At 45.0% G+C, this 25,106-nt stretch overlaps 1 protein-coding gene across 1 annotated transcript in view; it reads left to right on the top strand.

Moving 5' to 3' along the window:
* LOC148442417 (intraflagellar transport protein 172 homolog) overlaps positions 1–5,034 on the top strand; it is a gene marked incomplete at its 3' end in the record, with an annotated part of 107,347 nt that extends 102,313 nt beyond the window's left edge. Inside the window, exons 15-17 of the mRNA XM_088463966.1 lie at positions 2,047–2,214; positions 4,000–4,136; positions 4,927–5,034. Coding sequence (XP_088320092.1) covers positions 2,047–2,214; positions 4,000–4,136; positions 4,927–5,034 — 413 coding nt within the window. The remainder of the gene's footprint in view (positions 1–2,046; positions 2,215–3,999; positions 4,137–4,926) is intronic.
* Between the last annotated feature and the right edge of the window lie 20,072 nt (positions 5,035–25,106).

Genomic DNA, 25,106 nt, shown 5'->3' with positions numbered 1-25,106 from the left:
TCCCTGTCTTGTCCCTACTGTCTACTCATTACCCCCCGGCTGCTCCCTGTCTTGTCCCTACTGTCTGCTCATTACCCCCGGCTGCTCCCTGTCTTGTCCCTACTGTCTGCTCATTACCGCCGGCTGCTCCCTGTCTTGTCCCTACTGTCTGCTCATTACCCCCCGGCTGCTCCCTGTCTTGTCCCTATTGGCTGCTCATTACCCCCCGGCTGCTCCCTGTCTTGTCCCTACTGTCTGCTCATTACCCCCCGGCTGCTCCCTGTCTTGTCCCTACTGTCTGCTCATTACCCCCCGGCTGCTCCCTGTCTTGTCCCTACTGTCTGCTCATTACCCCCCGGCTGCTCCCTGTCTTGTCTCTACTGTCTGCGTATTACCCCCGGCTGCTCCCTGTCTTGTCCCTACTGTCTGCCCATTACCCCCGGCTGCTCCCTGTCTTGTCCCTACTGTCCGGCCATTACCCCCTGGCTACTCCCTTTCTTGTCCCTACTGTCTGCTCATTACGCCCGGCTGCTCCCTGTCTTGTCCCTACTGTCTGCTCATTACCCCCCGGCTGCTCCCTGTCTTGTCCCTACTGTCTGCTTATTACCCCCTGGCTGCTCCCTGTCTTGTCCCTACTGTTTGCTTATTACCCCCCGGCTGCTCACTGTCTTGTCCCTACTGTCTACTCATTACCCCGGGCTGCTCCCTGTCTTGTCCCTACTGTCTGCTCATTACCCCGGGCTGCTCCCTGTCTTGTTCCTACTGTCCGGTCATTACCCCCCGGCTGCTCCCTGTCTTGTCCCTACTGTCTGCTCATTACCCCCGGCTGCTCCCTGTCTTGTCCCTACTGTCTGCTCATTACCCCCGGCTGCTCCCTGTCTTGTCCCTACTGTCTGCTCATTACCCCCCGGCTGCTCCCTGTCTTGTCCCTACTGTCTGCTCATTACCCCCCGGCTGCTCCCTGTCTTGTCCCTACTGTCTGCTCATTACCCCCCGGCTGCTCCCTGTCTTGTCCCTACTGTCTGCTCATTACCCCCCGGCTGCTCCCTGTCTTGTACCTATTGTCTGCTCATTACCCCCCGGCTGCTCCCTGTCTTGTACCTATTGTCTGCTCATTACCCCCCGGCTGCTCCCTGTCTTGTACCTATTGTCTGCTCATTACCCCCCGGCTGCTCCCTGTCTTGTCCCTATTGTCTGCTCATTACCCCCCGGCTGCTCCCTGTCTTGTCCCTATTGTCTGCTCATTACCCCCCGGCTGCTCCCTGTCTTGTCCCTATTGTCTACTCATTACCCCCGGCTGCTCCCTGTCTTGTCCCTATTGTCTGCTCATTACCCCCCGGCTGCTCCCTGTCTTGTCCCTATTGTCTGCTCATTACCCCCCGGCTGCTCCCTGTCTTGTACCTATTGTCTGCTCATTACCCCCCGGCTGCTCCCTGTCTTGTCCCTACTGTCTGCTCATTACCCCCGGCTGCTCCCTGTCTTGTCCCTACTGTCTGCTCATTACCCCCCGGCTGCTCCCTGTCTTGTCCCTACTGTCTGCTCATTACCCCCCGGCTGCTCCCTGTCTTGTCCCTACTGTCTGCTCATTACCCCCCGGCTGCTCCCTGTCTTGTCCCTACTGTCTGCTCATTACCCCCCGGCTGCTCCCTGTCTTGTCCCTACTGTCTGCTCATTACCCCCCGGCTGCTCCCTGTCTTGTCCCTACTGTCCGGCCATTACCCCCGGCTGCTCCCTGTCTTGTCCCTACTGTCTGCTCATTACCCCCCGGCTGCTCCCTGTCTTGTCCCTACTGTCTGCTCATTACCCCCCGGCTGCTCCCTGTCTTGTCCCTACTGTCCGGCCATTACCCCCGGCTGCTCCCTGTCTTGTCCCTACTGTCTGCTCATTACCCCCCGGCTGCTCCCTGTCTTGTCCCTACTGTCCGGCCATTACCCCCGGCTGCTCCCTGTCTTGTCCCTACTGTCTGCTCATTACCCCCCGGCTGCTCCCTGTCTTGTCCCTACTGTCTGGCGGCACTTACTGATGTGATCCCTACTCATGCAGTGATTGTTTCTTCTCCTACACCAGCTGAATGTGTTTGATGTCGGGGGCGGCCATAAGACCACTATCCTGAGCTACTGCTCCTATGTACAGTGGGTGCCCGGAAGCGACGTGGTGGTAGCGCAGAGCAGGAGCAGTCTGTGTGTCTGGTACAACATAGATGCCCCAGAGAGGGTGACCATGTTCCCTGTGAAGGTAATATCTACAGATACGTTGTGTTTCCCCCATGACAAGGTTTCACAGAGTCCACATCTAAGGGCTCAGACTCCATTATTTATCAATACATGAAAAAAAAAAATGCTCTAAAATGTTGAAATGTTGTTTATTCCTTTGTTATTAGATTGTTCAACTTCAGCTTGTGCCCTCCGTTACATTTCATAGTGTTATATATTTATTGTGGGTAATAACGGGACAAGGTTTGGTATTGTACCATATTGCAGCACACTGCCCCCTATTGCAGCACACTGCCCCCTATTGCAGCACACTGCCCCCTATTGCAGCACACTGCCCCCTATTGCAGCACACTGCCCCCTATTGCAGCACACTGCCCCCTATTGCAGCACACTGCCCCCTATTGCAGCACACAAAAATGGCAGCTGCTCAATCAATCTAGCAGTACTAATCAGGTGCATGAAAGGGAGGGGTCATACTAAGTAAAAGAAGGAGGGGGATTTAACCCCCTATTGTACCTCAGCACACTGAATAATACCTGCAACAATATATGAAGACTATATGGTCATAGAAATTCAGAGATATTAGTTGCATGCATTTGCAAATACATGGGAAGCTGCTGGGCCACGTCACGGCTTCTCTGTTACCAGCAGTCCCTAACACTAAGGGGTTCACGTCCGGGGCGCAGTGCACCCCAAAAAACGTCCAGCCCAGGACCCCCCCAGGGCATCACACGAAAATGGAAGAAGAGTGACAGTGCAGTGTAAAGTATAGATGTGTGCGAGTAATCATTAAGTGTGGAATGAGAGGTTAAAATATATGTGAAAAAATACATGAATAATAAACAAACATAAAAGGTGATGTGAAAAGCAACTATGTGTATTAAGTGGTGATACCCTGAGGCGGCCCAGCCAGACCAGTCCCGGGGGCCCTACGCCCAAACATTCACCCCAAATGTAAAATATACCAATTATAAGGCCTCATGATAAAGGCACATACATAAATGCATCCAAATTGAGAGCCAGCTTACCTGGGAGTCACCCCTGGGAACTCCAACTAGCACTACTAGAACCAGCATGCCCTACTAATGCTGGCTCCTTCATGCAACTCATAACAGACAAGCAAAAATGGCAGCTGCTCAATCAATCTAGCATTACTAATCAGGTGCATGAAAAGGAGGGGTCATACTAAGTTTGTTTGTTTGTTATACATGTACTGTATGCTATTTATCATCTCCTCCTGTTATCACCATATACATGTACTGTATGCTATTTATCTACAGCTGCAGGGAAATGGGTATAGTACTGAGCGCTGGCACACACCTGATCATCTCCTCCTGTTATCACCATATACATGTACTGTATGCTATTTATCTACAGCTGCAGGGACATGGGTATAGTACTGAGCGCTGGCACACACCTGATCATCTCCTCCTGTTATCACCATATACATGTACTGTATGCTATTTATCTACAGCTGCAGGGAAATGGGCATAGTACTGAGCGCTGGCACACACCTGATCATCTCCTCCTGTTATCACCATATACATGTACTGTATGCTATTTATATACAGCTGCAGGGAAATGGGCATAGTACTGAGCGCTGGCACACACCTGATCATCTCCTCCTGTTATCACCATATACATGTACTGTATGCTATTTATCTACAGCTGCAGGGAAATGGGCATAGTACTGAGCGCTGGCACACACCTGATCATCTCCTCCTGTTATCACCATATACATGTACTGTATGCTATTTATCTACAGCTGCAGGGAAATGGGGATAAAATGTCACTTCTGACCCAATAGGGCGACATCGTGGAGCTGGAGAGAAGTGAGGGGAAGACCGAGGTGATTGTTACTGAAGGAGTTAACACTTTGTCTTACACACTGGACGAAGGGTTGATAGAATTTGGCACGGCCATTGACGATGGAGACTATTACAGGTATAATTCTGTTTTATGGCAGCTAAGGCTACGAGTTTTCTAACCTCTTAGTAATAACGAGTAATACCCCTCTGCCTCCTGTTATAGTAATGATGTGTAATGCCCCTCTGCCACCTGTCTATAGTAATGATGTGTAATACCCCTCTGCCACCTGTCTATAGTAATGATGAGTAATACCCCTCTGCCTCCTGCCTATAGTAATGATGTGTAATGCCCCTCTGCCACCTGTCTATAGTAATGATGGGTAATACCCCTCTGCCTCCTGTCTATAGTAATGATGTGTAATACCCCTCTGCCTCCTGTCTATAGTAATGATGTGTAATACCCCTCTGCCTCCTGTCTATAGTAATGATGGGTAATGCCCCTCTGCCTCCTGTCTATAGTAATGATGGGTAATGCCCCTCTGCCTCCTGTCTATAGTAATGATGAGTAATACCCCTCTGCCACCTGTCTATAGTAATGATGAGTAATACCCCTCTGCCTCCTGTCTATAGTAATGATGGGTAATACCCCTCTGCCTCCTGTCTATAGTAATGATGGGTAATACCCCTCTGCCTCCTGTCTATAGTAATGATGGGTAATACCCCTCTGCCTCCTGTCTATAGTAATGATGAGTAGTACCCCTCTGCCTCCTGTCTATAGTAATGATGTGTAATACCCCTCTGCCACCTGTTATAGTTATGACGGACAGTGCTGTGATGTGTATGGTAATTGTGCTATACAGATTTTATATTCAGTAATAACTTCCTAATGAACTTTTGCATTTTAGATTTATGTTGTTGTTTTTCAGAGCTGCAGCCTTCCTGGAGACCTTGGAGATGTCCGTAGAGACAGAAGCCATGTGGAAGAGCCTTGGAAAATTGGCTCTGGAGGCCAGACACCTTCATGTAGCTGAAAGGTATGCACAAGAAATAATGTATATGGTAGGGAGAGAAGCAGGATAAATACATATAGTGATATATGGAAGAGAAGGAGCAGGAACAGTACAGGGTGATATATGGATGAGAAGGAGCAGGAACAGTACAGGGTGATATATGGATGAGAAGGAGCAGGAACAGTACAGGATGATATATGGAAGAGAAGGAGCAGGAACAGTACAGGGTGATATATGGATGAGAAGGAGCAGGAACAGTACAGGGTGATATATGGATGAGAAGGAGCAGGAACAGTACAGGATGATATATGGATGAGAAGGATCAGGAACAGTTAAGGATGATATATGGATGAGAAGGAGCAGGAACAGTACAGGATGATATATGGAAGAGAAGGAGCAGGAACAGTACAGGGTGATATATGGATGAGAAGGAGCAGGAACAGTACAGGATGATATATGGATGAGAAGGACCAGTACAGGATGATATATGGATGAGAAGGAACAGTACAGGGTGATATATGGATGAGAAGGAGCAGGAACAGTACAGGATGATATATGGATGAGAAGGTGCAGGAACAGTACAGGATGATATATGGATGAGAAGGAACAGTACAGGATGATATATGGATGAGAAGGAGCAGGACCTGTACAGGATTATATATGGATGAGAAGGAACAGTACAGGATGATATATGGATGAGAAGGAGCAGGAACAGTACAGGATGATATATGGATGAGAAGGAACAGTACAGGATGATATATGGATGAGAAGGAACAGTACAGGATGATATATGGATGAGAAGGACCAGTACAGGATGATATATGGATGAGAAGGAGCTGGAACAGTACAGGATGATATATGGATGAGAGGGAGCAGGACCAGTACAGGGTGATATATGGATGAGAAGGAGCAGGACCAGTACATGATTATATATGGATGAGAAGGAGCAGGAACAGTACAGGGTGATATATGGATGAGAAGGAGCAGGACCAGTACAGGGTGATATATGGATGGGAAGGACCAGGACCAGTACAGGATGATATATGGATGAGATGGATCAGGAACAGTTAAGGATGATATATGGATGAGAAGGAGCAGTACAGGATGATATATGGATGAGAAGGAGCAGGACCAGTACAGTGTGATATATGGATGAGAAGGAGCAGGACCAGTACAGGATGATATATGGATGGGAAGGACCAGGACCAGTACAGGATGATATATGGATGAGATGGATCAGGAACAGTTAAGGATGATATATGGATGAGAAGGAGCAGTACAGGATGATATATGGATGAGAAGGAGCAGGACCAGTACAGGATGATATATGGATGAGAAGGATCAGGAACAGTACAGGGTGATATATGGATGAGAAGGAGCAGGAACAGTACAGGGTGATATATGGATGAGAAGGAGCAGGACCAGTACAGGGTGATATATGGATGGGAAGGACCAGGACCAGTACAGGATGATATATGGATGAGATGGATCAGGAACAGTTAAGGATGATATATGGATGAGAAGGAGCAGTACAGGATGATATATGGATGAGAAGGAGCAGGACCAGTACAGGATGATATATGGATGAGAAGGATCAGGAACAGTACAGGGTGATATATGGATGAGAAGGAGCAGGAACAGTACAGGGTGATATATGGATGGGAAGGACTAGGACCAGTACAGGATGATATATGGATGAGAAGGAGCAGGAACAGTACAGGATGATATATGGATGAGAAGGAGCAGGAACAGTACAGGATGATATATGGATGAGAAGGAGCAGGAACAGTACAGGATGATATATGGATGAGAAGGAGCAGGAACAGTATAGGATGATATATGGATGAGAAGGATCAGGAACAGTTAAGGATGATATATGGATGAGAAGGAACAGTACAGTGTGATATATGGATGAGAAGGAGCAGGAACAGTACAGGATGATATATGGATGAGAAGGAGCAGGAACAGTATAGGATGATATATGGATGAGAAGGATCAGGAACAGTTAAGGATGATATATGGATGAGAAGGAGCAGGAACAGTACAGGATGATATATGGATGAGAAGGAGCAGGAACAGTACAGGGTGATATATGGATGAGAAGGAGCAAGAACAGTACAGGATGATATATGGATGAGAAGGAACAGTACAGTGTGATATATGGATGAGAAGGAGCAGGAACAGTACAGGGTGATATATGGATGAGAAGGAGCAGGAACAGTACAGGGTGATATATGGATGAGAAGGAGCAAGAACAGTACAGGATGATATATGGATGAGAAGGAGCAGGACCAGTACAGGATGATATATGGATGAGAAGGAGCAAGAACAGTACAGGATGATATATGGATGAGAAGGAGCAGGACCAGTACAGGATGATATATGGATGAGAAGGAGCAGGAACAGTACAGGAAGATATATGGATGAGAAGGAGCAGGAACAGTACAGGGTGATATATGGATGAGAAGGAGCAGGAACAGTACAGGGTGATATATGGATGAGAAGGAACAGTACAGGATGATATATGGAAGAGAAGGAGCAGGAACAGTACAGTATGATATATGGATGAGAAGGAGCAGGAACAGTACAGGGTGATATATGGATGAGAGGGATCAGGACCAGTACAGGATGATATATGGATGAGAAGGAGCAGGGACAGTACAGGATGATATATGGATGAGAGGGAGCAGGACCAGTACAGGGTGATATGTGGATGAGAAGGAGCAGGACCAGTACAGGGTGATATGTGGATGAGAAGGAGCAGGACCAGTACAGGATGATATATGGATGAGAAGGAGCAGTACAGGATGATATATGGATGAGAAGGAGCAGGACCAGTTAAGGATGATATATGGATGAGAAGGAGCAGGAACAGTACAGGGTGATATATGGATGAGAACGAGCAGGAACAGTACAGGATGATATATGGATGAGAAGGATCAGGAACAGTTAAGGATGATATATGGATGAGAAGGAGCAGGAACAGTACAGGGTGATATATGGATGAGAAGGAGCAGGACCAGTACAGGATGATATATGGATGAGAAGGAGCAGGAACAGTACAGGATGATATATGGATGAGAAGGATCAGGAACAGTTAAGGATGATATATGGATGAGAAGGAACAGTACAGGGTGATATATGGATGAGAAGGAGCAGGAACAGTACAGGATGATATATGGATGAGAAGGAGCAGGAACAGTACAGGATGATATATGGATGAGAAGGATCAGGAACAGTTAAGGATGATATATGGATGAGAGGGAGCAGGAACAGTACAGGATGATATATGGATGAGAAGGAGCAGGAACAGTACAGGGTGATATATGGATGAGAAGGAGCAGGACCAGTACAGGATGATATATGGATGAGAAGGAGCAGGAACAGTACAGGATGATATATGGATGAGAAGGAGCAGGAACAGTAGAGGATGATATATGGATGAGAAGGAGCAGGAACAGTACAGGATGATATATGGATGAGAAGGAGCAGGAACAGTACAGGATGATATATGGATGAGAAGGATCAGGAACAGTTAAGGATGATATATGGATGAGAAGGAGCAGGAACAGTACAGGGTGATATATGGATGAGAAGGAGCAGGACCAGTACAGGATGATATATGGATGAGAAGGAGCAGGAACAGTACAGGATGATATATGGATGAGAAGGAGCAGGAACAGTACAGGATGATATATGGATGAGAAGGAGCAGGAACAGTACAGGATGATATATGGATGAGAAGGAGCAGGAACAGTACAGGGTGATATATGGATGGGAAGGAGCAGGACCAGTACAGGATGATATATGGATGAGAAGGAGCAGGAACAGTACAGGATGATATATGGATGAGATGGAGCAGGAACATTACAGGATGATATATGGATGAGAAGGAGCAGGAACAGTACAGGATGATATATGGATGAGAAGGAGCAGGAACAGTACAGGGTGATATATGGATGAGAAGGAACAGTACAGGATGATATATGGAAGAGAAGGAGCAGGAACAGTACAGTATGATATATGGATGAGAAGGAGCAGGAACAGTACAGGGTGATATATGGATGAGAGGGATCAGGACCAGTACAGGATGATATATGGATGAGAAGGAGCAGGGACAGTACAGGGTGATATATGGATGAGAGGGAGCAGGACCAGTACAGGGTGATATGTGGATGAGAAGGAGCAGGACCAGTACAGGGTGATATGTGGATGAGAAGGAGCAGGACCAGTACAGGATGATATATGGATGAGAAGGAGCAGTACAGGATGATATATGGATGAGAAGGAGCAGGACCAGTTAAGGATGATATATGGATGAGAAGGAGCAGGAACAGTACAGGGTGATATATGGATGAGAACGAGCAGGAACAGTACAGGATGATATATGGATGAGAAGGATCAGGAACAGTTAAGGATGATATATGGATGAGAAGGAGCAGGAACAGTACAGGGTGATATATGGATGAGAAGGAGCAGGACCAGTACAGGATGATATATGGATGAGAAGGAGCAGGAACAGTACAGGATGATATATGGATGAGAAGGATCAGGAACAGTTAAGGATGATATATGGATGAGAAGGAACAGTACAGGGTGATATATGGATGAGAAGGAGCAGGAACAGTACAGGATGATATATGGATGAGAAGGAGCAGGAACAGTACAGGATGATATATGGATGAGAAGGATCAGGAACAGTTAAGGATGATATATGGATGAGAGGGAGCAGGAACAGTACAGGATGATATATGGATGAGAAGGAGCAGGAACAGTACAGGGTGATATATGGATGAGAAGGAGCAGGACCAGTACAGGATGATATATGGATGAGAAGGAGCAGGAACAGTACAGGATGATATATGGATGAGAAGGAGCAGGACCAGTACAGGATGATATATGGATGAGAAGGAGCAGGACCAGTACAGGATGATATATGGATGAGAGTGAGCAGGAACAGTACAGGATGATATATGGATGAGAAGGATCAGGAACAGTTAAGGATGATATATGGATGAGAAGGAGCAGGAACAGTACAGGATGATATATGGATGAGAAGGAGCAGGAACAGTACAGGATGATATATGGATGAGAGGGAGCAGGAACAGTACAGGGTGATATATGGATGAGAAGGAACAGTACAGGAATATATATGGATGAGATTGAGCAGGTCCAGTACAGGATGATATATGGATGAGAGGGAGCAGGAACAGTACAGGATGATATATGGATGAGAAGGAACAGTACAGGGTGATATATGGATGAGAAGGATCAGGACCAGTACAGGGTGATATATGGATGAGATGGAGCAGGAACAGTACAGGATGATATATGGATGAGAAGGATCAGGAACAGTTAAGGATGATATATGGATGAGAAGGAACAGTACAGTGTGATATATGGATGAGAAGGAGCAGGAACAGTACAGGATGATATATGGATGAGAAGGAGCAGGAACAGTACAGGGTGATATATGGATGAGAAGGAGCAAGAACAGTACAGGATGATATATGGATGAGAAGGAACAGTACAGTGTGATATATGGATGAGAAGGAGCAGGAACAGTACAGGGTGATATATGGATGAGAAGGAGCAGGAACAGTACAGGGTGATATATGGATGAGAAGGAGCAAGAACAGTACAGGATGATATATGGATGAGAAGGAGCAGGACCAGTACAGGATGATATATGGATGAGAAGGAGCAGGAACAGTACAGGATGATATATGGATGAGAAGGAGCAGGAACAGTACAGGATGATATATGGAAGAGAAGGAGCAGGAACAGTACAGGATGATATATGGATGAGAAGGAGCAGTACAGGATGATATATGGATGAGAAGGAGCAGGACCAGTTAAGGATGATATATGGATGAGAAGGAGCAGGAACAGTACAGGATGATATATGGATGAGAAGGAGCAGGAACAGTACAGGGTGATATGTGGATGAGAAGGAGCAGGACCAGTACAGGATGATATATGGATGAGAAGGAGCAGTACAGGATGATATATGGATGAGAAGGAGCAGGACCAGTTAAGGATGATATATGGATGAGAAGGAGCAGGAACAGTACAGGGTGATATATGGATGAGAACGAGCAGGAACAGTACAGGATGATATATGGATGAGAAGGATCAGGAACAGTACAGGATGATATATGGATGAGAAGGAGCAGGACCAGTACAGGATGATATATGGATGAGAAGGAGCAGGAACAGTACAGGATGATATATGGATGAGAAGGAGCAGGAACAGTACAGGATGATATATGCATGAGAAGGATCAGGAACAGTACAGGATGATATATGGATGAGAAGGAGCAGGACTAGTACAGGATTATATATGGATGAGAAGGAACAGTACAGGATGATATATGGATGAGAAGGAGCAGGAACAGTACAGGATGATATATGGATGAGAAGGAGCAGGAACAGTACAGGATGATATATGGATGAGAAGGAGCAGGACCAGTACAGGATGATATATGGATGAGAAGGAGCAGGAACAGTACAGGATGATATATGGATGAGAAGGAGCAGGAACAGTACAGGGTGATATATGGATGTGCAGGAGCAGGACCAGTACAGGATGATATATGGATGAGAAGGAGCAGGACCAGTACAGGATGACATATGGATGAGAAGGAGCAGGAACAGTACAGGATGATATATGGATGAGAAGGAGCAGGAACAGTACAGGATGATATATGCATGAGAAGGAGCAGGACCAGTACAGGATGATATATGCATGAGAAGGAGCAGGACCAGTACAGGATGATATATGGATGAGAAGGAGCAGTACAGGATGATATATGGATGAGAAGGAACAGTACAGGATGATATATGGATGAGAAGGAGCAGGAACAGTACAGGGTGATATATGGATGAGAAGGAACAGTACAGGATGATATATGGATGAGAGGGAGCAGGAACAGTACAGGATGATATATGGATGAGAAGGAGCAGGAACAGTACAGGATGATATATGGATGAGAAGGAGCAGGACCAGTACAGGATGATATATGGATGAGAAGGAGCAGGACCAGTACAGGATGATATATGGATGAGAAGGAGCAGGACCAGTACAGGATGATATATGGATGAGAAGGAGCAGGAACAGTACAGGATGATATATGGATGAGATGGAGCAGGAACATTACAGGATGATATATGGATGAGAAGGAGCAGGAACAGTACAGGGTGATATATGGATGAGAAGGAGCAGGACCACTACAGTATGATATATGGATGAGAAGGAGCAGCAACAGTACAGGATGATATATGGATGAGAAGGAGCAGGAACAGTACAGGATGATATATGGATGAGAAGGACCAGTACAGGATGATATATGGATGAGAAGGAGCAGGACCACTACAGTATGATATATGGATGAGAAGGAACAGTACAGGATGATATATGGATGAGAGGGAGCAGGAACAGTACAGGATGATATATGGATGAGAAGGAGCAGCAACAGTACAGGATGATATATGGATGAGAAGGAGCAGGAACAGTACAGGATGATATATGGATGAGAAGGAGCAGGAACAGTACAGGATGATATATGGATGAGAAGGAGCAGGAACAGTACAGGATGATATATGGATGAGAAGGAACAGTACAGGATGATATATGGATGAGAAGGAGCAGGACCAGTACAGGATGATATATGGATGAGAGGGAGCAGGAACAGTACAGGGTGATATATGGATGAGAAGGAGCAGGAACAGTACAGGATGATATATGGATGAGAGGGAGCAGGAACAGTACAGGATGATATATGGATGAGAAGGAACAGTACAGGATGATATATGGCTGAGACGGATCAGGACCAGTACAGGATGATAAATGGATGAGAAGGAGCAGGAACAGTACAGTATGATATATGGATGAGAAGGAGCAGGAACTGTACAGGATGATATATGGATGAGAGGGAGCAGGACCAGTACAGGACGATATTTGGATGAGAAGGAGCAGGAACAGTACAGGATGATATATGGATGAGAAGGACCAGTACAGGATGATATATGGATGAGAAGGAGCAGGAACAGTACAGGGTGATATATGGATGAGAAGGAGCAGGAACAGTACAGGATGATATATGGATGAGAAGGAGCAGGACCAGTACAGGATGATATATGGATGAGAAGGAGCAGGAACAGTTAAGGATGATATATGGATGAGAAGGAGCAGGAACAGTACAGGGTGATATATGGATGAGAAGGAGCAGGACCAGTACAGGATGATATATGGATGAGAAGGAGCAGGAACAGTACAGGATGATATATGGATGAGAAGGAGCAGGAACAGTACAGGATGATATATGGATGAGAAGGAGCAGGAACAGTACAGGATGATATATGGATGAGAAGGAGCAGGAACAGTACAGGGTGATATATGGATGGGAAGGAGCAGGACCAGTACAGGATGATATATGGATGAGAAGGAGCAGGAACAGTACAGGATGATATATGGATGAGATGGAGCAGGAACATTACAGGATGATATATGGATGAGAAGGAGCAGGAACAGTACAGGATGATATATGGATGAGAAGGAGCAGGAACAGTACAGGATGATATATGGATGAGATGGAGCAGGAACATTACAGGATGATATATGGATGAGAAGGAGCAGGACCAGTACAGGATGATATATGGATGAGAGGGAGCAGGAACAGTACAGGATGATATATGGATGAGAAGGAGCAGGACCAGTACAGGGTGATATATGGATGAGAAGGAGCAGGAACAGTACAGGATGATATATGGATGAGAAGGAGCAGGAACAGTACAGGGTGATATATGGATGAGAAGGAGCAGGAACAGTACAGGGTGATATATGGATGAGAAGGACCACTACAGTATGATATATGGATGAGAAGGAGCAGCAACAGTACAGGATGATATATGGATGAGAAGGAGCAGGAACAGTACAGGATGATATATGGATGAGAAGGAACAGTACAGGATGATATATGGATGAGAAGGAGCAGGAACAGTACAGGATGATATATGGATGAGAGGGAGCAGGAACAGTACAGGATGATATATGGATGAGAAGGAACAGTACAGGATGATATATGGCTGAGAAGGAACAGTACAGGATGATATATGGATGAGAAGGAACAGTACAGGATGATATATGGATGAGAAGGAGCAGGACCAGTACAGGATGATATATGGATGAGAGGGAGCAGGAACAGTACAGGGTGATATATGGATGAGAAGGAGCAGGAACAGTACAGGATGATATATGGATGAGAGGGAGCAGGAACAGTACAGGATGATATATGGATGAGAAGGAACAGTACAGGATGATATATGGCTGAGACGGATCAGGACCAGTACAGGATGATAAATGGATGAGAAGGACTAGTACAGGATGATATATGGCTGAGAAGGAGCAGGAACAGTACAGGATGATATATGGATGAGAGGGAGCAGGACCAGTACAGGACGATATATGGATGAGAAGGACCAGTACAGGATGATATATGGATGAGAAGGAGCAGGAACAGTACAGGGTGATATATGGATGAGAAGGAGCAGGAACAGTACAGGGTGATATATGGATGAGAAGGAGCAGGAACTGTACAGGATGATATATGGATGAGAGGGAGCAGGACCAGTACAGGACGATATATGGATGAGAAGGACCAGTACAGGATGATATATGGATGAGAAGGAGCAGGAACAGTACAGGGTGATATATGGATGAGAAGGAGCAGGAACAGTACAGGGTGATATATGGATGAGAAGGAGCAGGAACAGTACAGGATGATATATGGATGAGAAGGACCAGTACAGGATGATATATATGGATGAGAAGGAGCAGTACAGGATGATATATGGATGAGAAGGAGCAGGAACAGTACTTGATGATATATGGATGAGAAGGAGCAGGAACAGTACAGGATGATATATGGATGAGAAGGAGCAGGAACAGTACAGGATGATATATGGATGAGAAGGAGCAGGAACAGTACAGGATGATATATGGATGAGAAGGAGCAGGAACAGTACAGGATGATATATGCATGAGAAGGAGCAGGACCAGTACAGGATGATATATGGATGAGAAGGAGCAGTACAGGATGATATATGGATGAGAAGGAGCAGGAACAGTACAGGATGATATATGGATGAGAGGGAGCAGGAACAGTTAAGGATGATATATGGATGAGAAGGAGCAGGACCAGTACAGGATGATATATGGATGAGAAGGAGCAGGACTAGTACAGGATTATATATGGATGAGAAGGAACAGTACAGGATGATATATGGATGAGAAGGAGCAGGAACAGTACAGGATGATATATGGATGAGAAGGAGCAGGAACAGTACAGGATGATATATGGATGAGAAGGAGCAGGACCAGTACAGGATGATATATGGATGAGAAGGAGCAGGAACAGTACAGGATGATATATGGATGAGAAGGAGCAGGAACAGTACAGGATGATATATGGATGAGAAGGAGCAGGACCAGTACAGGATGATATATGGATGAGAAGGAGCAGGACCAGTACAGGATGATATATGGATGAGAGTGAGCAGGAACAGTACAGGATGATATATGGATGAGAAGGATCAGGAACAGTTAAGGATGATATATGGATGAGAAGGAGCAGGAACAGTACAGGATGATATATGGATGAGAAGGAGCAGGAACAGTACAGGATGATATATGGATGAGAGGGAGCAGGAACAGTACAGGGTGATATATGGATGAGAAGGAACAGTACAGGAATATATATGGATGAGATTGAGCAGGTCCAGTACAGGATGATATATGGATGAGAGGGAGCAGGAACAGTACAGGATGATATATGGATGAGAAGGAACAGTACAGGGTGATATATGGATGAGAAGGATCAGGACCAGTACAGGGTGATATATGGATGAGATGGAGCAGGAACAGTACAGGATGATATATGGATGAGAAGGATCAGGAACAGTTAAGGATGATATATGGATGAGAAGGAACAGTACAGTGTGATATATGGATGAGAAGGAGCAGGAACAGTACAGGATGATATATGGATGAGAAGGAGCAGGAACAGTACAGGATGATATATGGATGAGAAGGAGCAGGAACAGTACAGGGTGATATATGGATGAGAAGGAGCAAGAACAGTACAGGATGATATATGGATGAGAAGGAACAGTACAGTGTGATATATGGATGAGAAGGAGCAGGAACAGTACAGGGTGATATATGGATGAGAAGGAGCAGGAACAGTACAGGGTGATATATGGATGAGAAGGAGCAAGAACAGTACAGGATGATATATGGATGAGAAGGAGCAGGACCAGTACAGGATGATATATGGATGAGAAGGAGCAGGAACAGTACAGGATGATATATGGATGAGAAGGAGCAGGAACAGTACAGGATGATATATGGAAGAGAAGGAGCAGGAACAGTACAGGATGATATATGGATGAGAAGGAGCAGTACAGGATGATATATGGATGAGAAGGAGCAGGACCAGTTAAGGATGATATATGGATGAGAAGGAGCAGGAACAGTACAGGATGATATATGGATGAGAAGGAGCAGGAACAGTACAGGGTGATATGTGGATGAGAAGGAGCAGGACCAGTACAGGATGATATATGGATGAGAAGGAGCAGTACAGGATGATATATGGATGAGAAGGAGCAGGACCAGTTAAGGATGATATATGGATGAGAAGGAGCAGGAACAGTACAGGGTGATATATGGATGAGAACGAGCAGGAACAGTACAGGATGATATATGGATGAGAAGGATCAGGAACAGTACAGGATGATATATGGATGAGAAGGAGCAGGACCAGTACAGGATGATATATGGATGAGAAGGAACAGTACAGGATGATATATGGATGAGAAGGAGCAGGAACAGTACAGGATGATATATGTATGAGAAGGAGCAGGACCAGTACAGGATGATATATGCATGAGAAGGATCAGGAACAGTACAGGATGATATATGGATGAGAAGGAGCAGGACTAGTACAGGATTATATATGGATGAGAAGGAACAGTACAGGATGATATATGGATGAGAAGGAGCAGGAACAGTACAGGATGATATATGGATGAGAGGGAGCAGGACCAGTACAGGATGATATATGGATGAGAAGGAGCAGGAACAGTACAGGATGATATATGGATGAGAAGGAGCAGGAACAGTACAGGATGATATATGGATGAGAAGGAGCAGGACCAGTACAGGATGATATATGGATGAGAAGGAGCAGGAACAGTACAGGATGATATATGGATGAGAAGGAGCAGGACCAGTACAGGATGACATATGGATGAGAAGGAGCAGGAACAGTACAGGATGATATATGGATGAGAAGGAGCAGGAACAGTACAGGATGATATATGCATGAGAAGGAGCAGGACCAGTACAGGATGATATATGGATGAGAGGGAGCAGGACCAGTACAGGATGATATATGGATGAGAAGGAGCAGTACAGGATGATATATGGATGAGAAGGAACAGTACAGGATGATATATGGATGAGAAGGAGCAGGAACAGTACAGGGTGATATATGGATGAGAAGGAACAGTACAGGATGATATATGGATGAGAGGGAGCAGGAACAGTACAGGATGATATATGGATGAGAAGGAGCAGGAACAGTACAGGATGATATATGGATGAGAAGGAGCAGGACCAGTACAGGATGATATATGGATGAGAAGGAGCAGGACCAGTACAGGATGATATATGGATGAGAAGGAGCAGGACCAGTACAGGATGATATATGGATGAGAAGGAGCAGGAACAGTACAGGATGATATATGGATGAGATGGAGCAGGAACATTACAGGATGATATATGGATGAGAAGGAGCAGGAACAGTACAGGGTGATATATGGATGAGAAGGAGCAGGACCACTACAGTATGATATATGGATGAGAAGGAGCAGCAACAGTACAGGATGATATATGGATGAGAAGGAGCAGGAACAGTACAGGATGATATATGGATGAGAAGGACCAGTACAGGATGATATATGGATGAGAAGGAGCAGGACCACTACAGTATGATATATGGATGAGAAGGAGCAGCAACAGTACAGGATGATATATGGATGAGAAGGAGCAGGAACAGTACAGGATGATATATGGATGAGAAGGAGCAGGAACAGTACAGGATGATATATGGATGAGAAGGAGCAGGAACAGTACAGGATGATATATGGATGAGAAGGAACAGTACAGGATGATATATGGATGAGAAGGAGCAGGACCAGTACAGGATGATATATGGATGAGAGGGAGCAGGAACAGTACAGGGTGATATATGGATGAGAAGGAGCAGGAACAGTACAGGATGATATATGGATGAGAGGGAGCAGGAACAGTACAGGATGATATATGGATGAGAAGGAACAGTACAGGATGATATATGGCTGAGACGGATCAGGACCAGTACAGGATGATAAATGGATGAGAAGGACCAGTACAGGATGATATATGGCTGAGAAGGAGCAGGAACAGTACAGTATGATATATGGATGAGAAGGAGCAGGAACTGTACAGGATGATATATGGATGAGAGGGAGCAGGACCAGTACAGGACGATATTTGGATGAGAAGGAGCAGGAACAGTACAGGATGATATATGGATGAGAAGGACCAGTACAGGATGATATATGGATGAGAAGGAGCAGGAACAGTACAGGGTGATATATGGATGAGAAGGAGCAGGAACAGTACAGGATGATATATGGATGAGAAGGAGCAGGACCAGTACAGGATGATATATGGATGAGAAGGAGCAGGAACAGTACAAGATGATATATGGATGAGAAGGAGCAGGAACAGTACAGGATGATATATGGATGAGATGGAGCAGGAACATTACAGGATGATATATGGATGAGAAGGAGCAGGAACAGTACAGGGTGATATATGGATGAGAAGGAGCAGGAACAGTACAGGATGATATATGGATGAGAAGGAGCAGGACCAGTACAGGATGATATATGGATGAGAAGGAGCAGGAACAGTACAAGATGATATATGGATGAGAAGGAGCAGGAACAGTACAGGATGATATATGGATGAGATGGAGCAGGAACATTACAGGATGATATATGGATGAGAAGGAGCAGGAACAGTACAGGGTGATATATGGATGAGAAGGAACAGTACAGGATGATATATGGATGAGAGGGAGCAGGAACAGTACAGGATGATATATGGATGAGAAGGAGCAGGAACAGTACAGGGTGATATATGGATGAGAAGGACCAGTACAGGATGATATATGGATGAGAAGGAGCAGGAACAGTACAGGGTGATATATGGATGAGAAGGAGCAGGAACAGTACAGGATGATATATGGATGAGAAGGATCAGGAACAGTACAGGATGATATATGGATGAGAAGGAGCAGGAACAGTACAGGATGATATATGGATGAGAAGGAGCAGGAACAGTACAAGATGATATATGGATGAGAAGGACCAGTACAGGATGATATATGGATGAGAAGGAGCAGGAACAGTACAGGATGATATATGGATGAGAAGGAGCAGGAACAGTACAGGGTGATATATGGATGAGAAGGAACAGTACAGGATGATATATGGATGAGAGGGAGCAGGAACAGTACAGGATGATATATGGATGAGAAGGAGCAGGAACAGTACAGGATGATATATGGATGAGAAGGAGCAGGAACAGTACAGGATGATATATGGATGAGAAGGACCAGTACAGGATGATATATGGATGAGAAGGAACAGTACAGGATGATATATGGCTGAGAAGGAGCAGGAACAGTACAGTATGATATATGGATGAGAAGGAGCAGGAACTGTACAGGATGATATATGGATGAGAGGGAGCAGGACCAGTACAGGATGATATATGGATGAGAAGGAGCAGGAACAGTACAGGATGATATATGGATGAGAAGGACCAGTACAGGATGATATATGGATGAGAAGGAGCAGGAACAGTACAGGGTGATATATGGATGAGAAGGAGCAGGAACAGTACAGGATGATATATGGATGAGAAGGAGCAGGACCAGTACAGGATGATATATGGATGAGAAGGAGCAGGAACAGTACAAGATGATATATGGATGAGAAGGAGCAGGAACAGTACAGGATGATATATGGATGAGATGGAGCAGGAACATTACAGGATGATATATGGATGAGAAGGAGCAGGAACAGTACAGGGTGATATATGGATGAGAAGGAACAGTACAGGATGATATATGGATGAGAGGGAGCAGGAACAGTACAGGATGATATATGGATGAGAAGGAGCAGGACCAGTACAGGATGATATATGGATGAGAAGGATCAGGAACAGTACAGGATGATATATGGATGAGAAGGAGCAGGAACAGTACAGGATGATATATGGATGAGAAGGATCAGGAACAGTACAGGATGATATATGGATGAGAAGGAGCAGGAACAGTACAGGATGATATATGGATGAGAAGGACCAGTACAGGATGATATATGGATGAGAAGGAGCAGGAACAGTACAGGATGATATATGGATGAGAAGGAGCAGGAACAGTACAGGGTGATATATGGATGAGAAGGAACAGTACAGGATGATATATGGATGAGAGGGAGCAGGAACAGTACAGGATGATATATGGATGAGAAGGAGCAGGAACAGTACAGGATGATATATGGATGAGAAGGAGCAGGAACAGTACAGGATGATATATGGATGAGAAGGAGCAGGAACAGTACAGGATGATATATGGATGAGAAGGACCAGTACAGGATGATATATGGATGAGAAGGAGCAGTACAGGATGATATATGGATGAGAAGGAGCAGGAACAGTACAGGATGATATATGGATGAGAAGGAGCAGGAACAGTACAGGGTGATATATGGATGAGAAGGAGCAGGAACAGTACAGGGTGATATATGGATGAGAAGGAGCAGGAACAGTACAGGATGATATATGGATGAGAAGGACCAGTACAGGATGATATATGGATGAGAAGGAGCAGGAACAGTACAGGGTGATATATGGATGAGAAGGAGCAGGAACAGTACAGGGTGATATATGGATGAGAAGGAGCAGGAACAGTACAGGATGATATATGGATGAGAAGGACCAGTACAGGATGATATATATGGATGAGAAGGAGCAGTACAGGATGATATATGGATGAGAAGGAGCAGGAACAGTACTTGATGATATATGGATGAGAAGGAGCAGGAACAGTACAGGATGATATATGGATGAGAAGGATCAGGACCAGTACAGGATGATATATGGATGAGAGGGAGCAGGACCAGTACAGGATGATATATGGATGAGAAGGAGCAGTACAGGATGATATATGGATGAGAAGGAGCAGGAACAGTACAGGATGATATATGGATGAGAAGGAACAGTACAGTATGATATATGCATGAGAAGGATCAGGAACAGTTAAGGATGATATATGGATGAGAAGGAGCAGGACTAGTACAGGATTATATATGGATGAGAAGGAACAGTACAGGATGATATATGGATGAGAAGGATCAGGAACAGTACAGGATGATATATGGATGAGAAGGAGCAGGACCAGTACAGGATGATATATGGATGAGAAGGATCAGGAACAGTACAGGATGATATATGGATGAGAAGGAGCAGGACCAGTACAGGATGATATATGGATGAGAAGGAGCAGGAACAGTACAGGGTGATATATGGATGAGAAGGAACAGTACAGGATGATATATGGATGAGAAGGAGCAGGAACAGTACAGGATGATATATGGATGAGAAGGAGCAGGAACAGTACAGGATGATATATGGATGAGAAGGAGCAGGAACAGTACAGGATGATATATGGATGAGAAGGAGCAGGACCAGTACAGGATGATATATGGATGAGAAGGAGCAGGAACAGTACAGGATGATATATGGATGAGAAGGAGCAGGACCAGTACAGGATGACATATGGATGAGAAGGAGCAGGAACAGTACAGGATGATATATGGATGAGAAGGAGCAGGACCAGTACAGGATGATATATGGATGAGAAGGAGCAGGAACAGTACAGGATGATATATGGATGAGAAGGAGCAGGACCAGTACAGGATGATATATGGATGAGAAGGAGCAGGACCAGTACAGGATGATATATGGATGAGAGTGAGCAGGAACAGTACAGGATGATATATGGATGAGAAGGATCAGGAACAGTTAAGGATGATATATGGATGAGAAGGAGCAGGAACAGTACAGGATGATATATGGATGAGAAGGAGCAGGAACAGTACAGGATGATATATGGATGAGAGGGAGCAGGAACAGTACAGGATGATATATGGATGAGAAGGAACAGTACAGGAATATATATGGATGAGATTGAGCAGGTCCAGTACAGGATGATATATGGATGAGAGGGAGCAGGAACAGTACAGGATGATATATGGATGAGAAGGAACAGTACAGGATGATATATGGATGAGAAGGAGCAGGACCAGTACAGGGTGATATATGGATGAGATGGAGCAGGAACAGTACAGGATGATATATGGATGAGAAGGAGCAGGAACATTACAGTGTGATATATGGATGAGAAGGAGCAGGAACAGTACAGGGTGATATATGGATGAGATGGAGCAGGAACAGTACAGGGTGATATATGGATGAGATGGAGCAGGAACAGTACAGGGTGATATATGGATGGAAGGAGCAGGACCAGTACAGGATGATATATGGATGAGATTGAGCAGGACTAGTACAGGATGATATATGGATGAGAAGGATCAGGAACAGTTAAGGATGATATATGGATGATAGGGAGCAGGAACAGTACAGGATGATATATGGATGATAGGGAGCAGGAACAGTACAGGATGATATATGGATGAGAAGGAACAGTACAGGATGATATATGGATGAGAAGGAGCAGGAAAAGTACAGGATGATATATGGATGAGAAGGAGCAGGAACAGTACAGGATGATATATGGATGAGAGGGAGCAGGAACAGTACAGGATGATATATGGATGAGATGGAGCAGGAACAGTTAAGGATGATATATGGATGAGAAGGAGCAGGAACAGTACAGGATGATATATGGATGAGAAGGATCAGGAACAGTTAAGGATGATATATGGATGAGAAGGAGCAGGAACAGTACAGGATGATATATGGATGAGATGGAGCAGGACCAGTACAGGATGATATATGAATGAGAAGGATCAGGAGCAGTATAGGATGATATATGGATGAGAAGGAGCAGGAACCGTACAGGATGATATATGGATGAGAAGGAGCAGGAACAGTACAGGATGATATATGGATGAGAAGGAGCAGGAACAGTACAGGATGATATATGGATGAGAAGGAGCAGGAACAGTACAGGATGAGAAGGAGCAGGAACAGTACAGGATGATATATGGATGAGAAGGAGCAGGAACAGTACAGGATGATATATGGATGAGAAGGAGAAGGAACAGTACAGGTTGATATATGGATGAGAAGGAGCAGGAACAGTACAGGATGATATATGGATGTGAAGGAACAGTACAGGATGATATATGGATGAGAGGGAGCAGGAACAGTACAGGATGATATATGGATGAGAAGGAACAGTACAGGATGTTATATGGATGAGACTGAGCAGGACCAGTACAGGATGATATATGGATGAGAGGGAGCAGTACAGGGTGATATATGGATGAGAAGGAGCAGTACAGGGTGATATATGGATGAGAAGGAGCAGGAACAGTACAGGATGATATATGGATGAGAAGGAGCAGGACTAGTACAGGATGATATATGGATGAGAAGGATCAGGAACAGTTAAGGATGATATATGGATGAGAAGGAGCAGGAACAGTACAGGATGATAAATGGATGAGAAGGAGCAGGACCAGTACAGGGTGATATATGGATGAGAAGGAGCAGGAACAGAACAGGATGATATATGGATGAGATGGAGCAGGACCAGTACAGGATGATATATGGATGAGAAGGAGCAGGAACAGTACAGGATGATATATGGATGAGAAGGAGCAGGGACAGTACAGGATGATATATGGATGAGATGGAGCAGGACCAGTACAGGGTGATATATGGATGAGAGGGAGCAGGACCAGTATAGGGTGATAAATGGATGAGATGGAGCAGGACCAGTACAGGATGATATATGGATGAGATGGAGCAGGAACAGTACAGGATGATATATGGATGAGATGGAGCAGGAACAGTACAGGATGATATATGGATGAGATGGAGCAGGACCAGTACAGGGTGATATATGGATGAGAGGGAGCAGGACCAGTACAGGATGATATATGGATGAGAAGGAGCAGGAACAGTACAGGATGATATATGGATGAGAGGGAGCAGGAACAGTACAGGATGATATATGGATGAGAAGGAGCAGGAACAGTACAGGGTGATATATGGATGAGAAGGAGCAGGAACAGTACAGGATGATATATGGATGAGAAGGAGCAGGAACAGTACAGGATGATATATGGATGAGAGGAATCAGGACCAGTACAGGATGATATATGGATGAGAAGGAGCAGTACAGGATGATATATGGATGAGAGGGAGCAGGACCAGTACAGGATGATATATGGATGAGAAGGATCAGGAACAGTTAAGGATGATATAAGGATGAGAAGGAGCAGGAACAGTACAGGATGATATATGGATGAGAGGGAGCAGGACCAGTACAGGACGATATATGGATGAGAAGGACCAGTACAGGATGATATATGGATGAGAAGGAACAGTACAGGGTGATATATGGATGAGAAGGAGCAGGAACAGTACAGGGTGATATATGGATGAGAAGGAGCAGGAACTGTACAGGATGATATATGGATGAGAGGGAGCAGGACCAGTACAGGACGATATATGGATGAGAAGGACCAGTACAGGATGATATATGGATGAGAAGGAGCAGGAACAGTACAGGGTGATATATGGATGAGAAGGAGCAGGAACAGTACAGGGTGATATATGGATGAGAAGGAGCAGGAACAGTACAGGATGATATATATGGATGAGAAGGAGCAGTACAGGATGATATATGGATGAGAAGGAGCAGGAACAGTACTTGATGATATAT

The sequence above is a fragment of the Taudactylus pleione genome, unplaced genomic scaffold (genome assembly GCF_031769625.1).
Source record: "Taudactylus pleione unplaced genomic scaffold, aTauple2 ptg001532l, whole genome shotgun sequence".
Lineage (NCBI taxonomy): Eukaryota > Metazoa > Chordata > Amphibia > Anura > Myobatrachidae > Taudactylus > Taudactylus pleione.
Note: the sequence above shows the minus strand (reverse complement) of the source record. Positions and strands in the feature narration are given on the sequence as shown.